Genomic DNA, 2,500 nt, shown 5'->3' on the forward strand with positions numbered 1-2,500 from the left:
AAAACACACACAACACACACACAACACACAAACAACAACACAACTACACACACACACACGAAGATCGAGGTTTGTTATAGTATTACCTTTTTGTCTGTGATTCAGTACTATATTGCTTCAAATCTCTGTCTAATTCAATCTGCTTCCACCCTTTCTCACATCTTTATCTATTTTATATCTCCTCCTAATCTCGCTCAACCACAACCCAACACACACCCTACTCTCTTGTCTCTAGTATTCTCTTCTCTCGGATCCGTACTCTCTTGCTTCTCTCTGTCTAATTCTCTGTCTCTCTCCTTTCTCTCTTACTCTCTTTCTCTCTCTCAATCTCCCCCTTCTTCTCTCTCTCTCTCTCTCTCCTCCTCCGTCCCTCCTCTTCCTCTCCTTTCCCTCCCTCTCCTCCCCCCTCCCTCCCTCCCTCCCTCCTCCCTCCCTCCCTCCTCCTCTTCCCCTCCTCCCTCCCTCCTCCCCCTCCCTCCCTCCCTCCCTCCCTCCCCACCCTCCTTCCCTCCCTCCCTCCCCCCCTCCCTCTGTCTGCCGCACGCAGGTCTCTTCGGCAACACCTAGTCATCTTGCCATTTGTGCCGAGCCGCAGCTGTACAAGGCGAGGCTGACCGCGCCACATCGTCGGGTCAAGTCATTGAAAGTGAGAGTTTCAAGCACGGAGCTGTGTGTGTGTGGGTACGTTTCTGTTTGTGCGTGCGTGTGTGTGTGTGTGTGAGTACGTTTGTGTCTGTACGTTTGTGTGTGTGGGGGTAATTGGGGGGGGGGGAAGGTACGTTTTGTGTGTGTGTGATGTGTGTGTATGTGTGTGTGTTGTGTGTGTGTGAGTGTGTGTGTGTGTGTGTGTGTGGCGTACAGGTGTGAGTATGAATGCTAAAAATATCTGTTTACGTATCCGGTTTAGTTATATATATACACACCATTACTTGCTGTGATTTTCAAAGAGCTCATAGACGAACATGTAAGCGGCACCTGATCGTCTTCATTTCCACGAAAGAAAAAAAAGAAAAAAAAAAAACTCGACAACATATGTAGTTGCCCCGCATGTGCCCACATGGTCCGAGTTGGCTGTCGGATATCCACGTGGTATAATTGATAAAGATAAAGAGAGGAGGAGGGAGAGGAGGAGGTAAAGGAGGAAGAGGAGAAGGATGAGGAAGGGGAGGAGGAGGAGATAAAGGAGGAAGAGGAGGAGGAGGAGGAGGAGCAAGAGAGGAGACAAAGAATGAGGAGAAAGAGGAAGAGAAAGAGAAGGAAGGAGAGGAGAGAACGAAGGGGAAGGGGAGAAGGAAGATGGGAGGAAGACAAGGATGCGGATGAAGTGGAGGAGGAGAAGGAGGATGAAGAGGAGGAGGAGAAGAAGAAAAAGAGGAAGGAAAAAAGTAAGACGAAGTGGAGAAGAACAAGAAGAAGGATGAGGAAGAAAAGAAGGGAAAGAAGATGAAGAAAGCAGGAGAATAAAAAAAGAAAAAAGATGGAGACGGAAACAGCGAGAAGGAACAGACGGAGGAGGAGAAAAAGAAAATAAGTAGAAGTAGAAGAAGAAGAAAATCACAAAAAAGGAGAAAGAAGAGGAAAAGAAAAAGAAGAAGAACGAAGACGTGAAAGAGCAAGAAAGATAAAGATGGCCCGAAGGAGAGAGAGGAAGAGATGAAAGAGGAGGAGCAGGATGAGTTTAAGGAGGAAAAGGAATAAGAGCAGGGGAGGAGGAGAAGGAAGGGATAGGAGAAGGAGGACCAGAAGAAAAGGAAGAGAGGCAGACAGGGAGGAAGAGGAGGAGGAGGGACAGGAAGAGGGAGAAGGAGGAGGAGGAGGAACAGGAAAAGGATGAACAGAGAGGGGATAGATGAGGAAGAATAAGGAAGTAGATAAAGAGGAGCTGAAGGAGCAGACGGAAAGGAGGAGAAGCAAAACAAGGAGGAAGAGGAAGAGGGGGAAGAAGACCAGAGGAAGGAGGAAGATGAGGAGGAGCAACAAAGGAAGGGAGAAAAGGAAGAAGGAGAAGGAAGGGGGAGCAGAAAGAGCAGGCGAGAAGGAAGAGTAGCAAGAGAAGGAAGGAGAGAAGGAAGTAGCGGAGGAGGAGGAGGGAGAAATAAGAAGAGGAGGAGCACAAAACGAAGGAAGAAGAGGAAGATGAAGAGGAAGAGAAGAAGAGAGGAGGAGGAGGAGGAGGGGAGGAGGAGGAGGAGGAGGAGGAGGAAGGGGGGGGAATAAGAAGAGGAGGAGCACAAAACGAAGGAAGAAGAGGAGGAGGAGGAGGAGGGTCTCTCGGAAATACCGCAGTCTCCCCTCGGGGCGACCGGGTCCGCCTCCCGACCGGCCGGCCACTTTCCCTCCCCGCCCGGTCGTCGGCGCTCGCAACCTCGGCAACAAACGACCTGCTGAGCGCTACTCGAACGACCCGGGGCATGTCTGGGCAGCGAGTGGCCGAGGTCCAGCTGTGGGTAGAGCCTGTGAGGATGTTTGGTTGTGGGTATGGCTGTGGGTACGTTGGCTG

At 50.4% G+C, this 2,500-nt stretch overlaps 1 protein-coding gene across 1 annotated transcript in view; it reads right to left on the reverse strand.

The window, feature by feature from the left end:
• LOC119595305 (angiopoietin-2-like) overlaps positions 1-2,500 on the reverse strand; it is a 25,645-nt gene that overhangs the window by 22,617 nt on the left and 528 nt on the right. Inside the window, 1 exon segment of the mRNA XM_037944461.1 lies at positions 2,379-2,500. This exon segment is cut by the window's right edge and continues 78 nt beyond it. Coding sequence (XP_037800389.1) covers positions 2,379-2,500 — 122 coding nt within the window.

This window comes from Penaeus monodon, chromosome 35 (genome assembly GCF_015228065.2).
Source record: "Penaeus monodon isolate SGIC_2016 chromosome 35, NSTDA_Pmon_1, whole genome shotgun sequence".
Lineage (NCBI taxonomy): Eukaryota > Metazoa > Arthropoda > Malacostraca > Decapoda > Penaeidae > Penaeus > Penaeus monodon.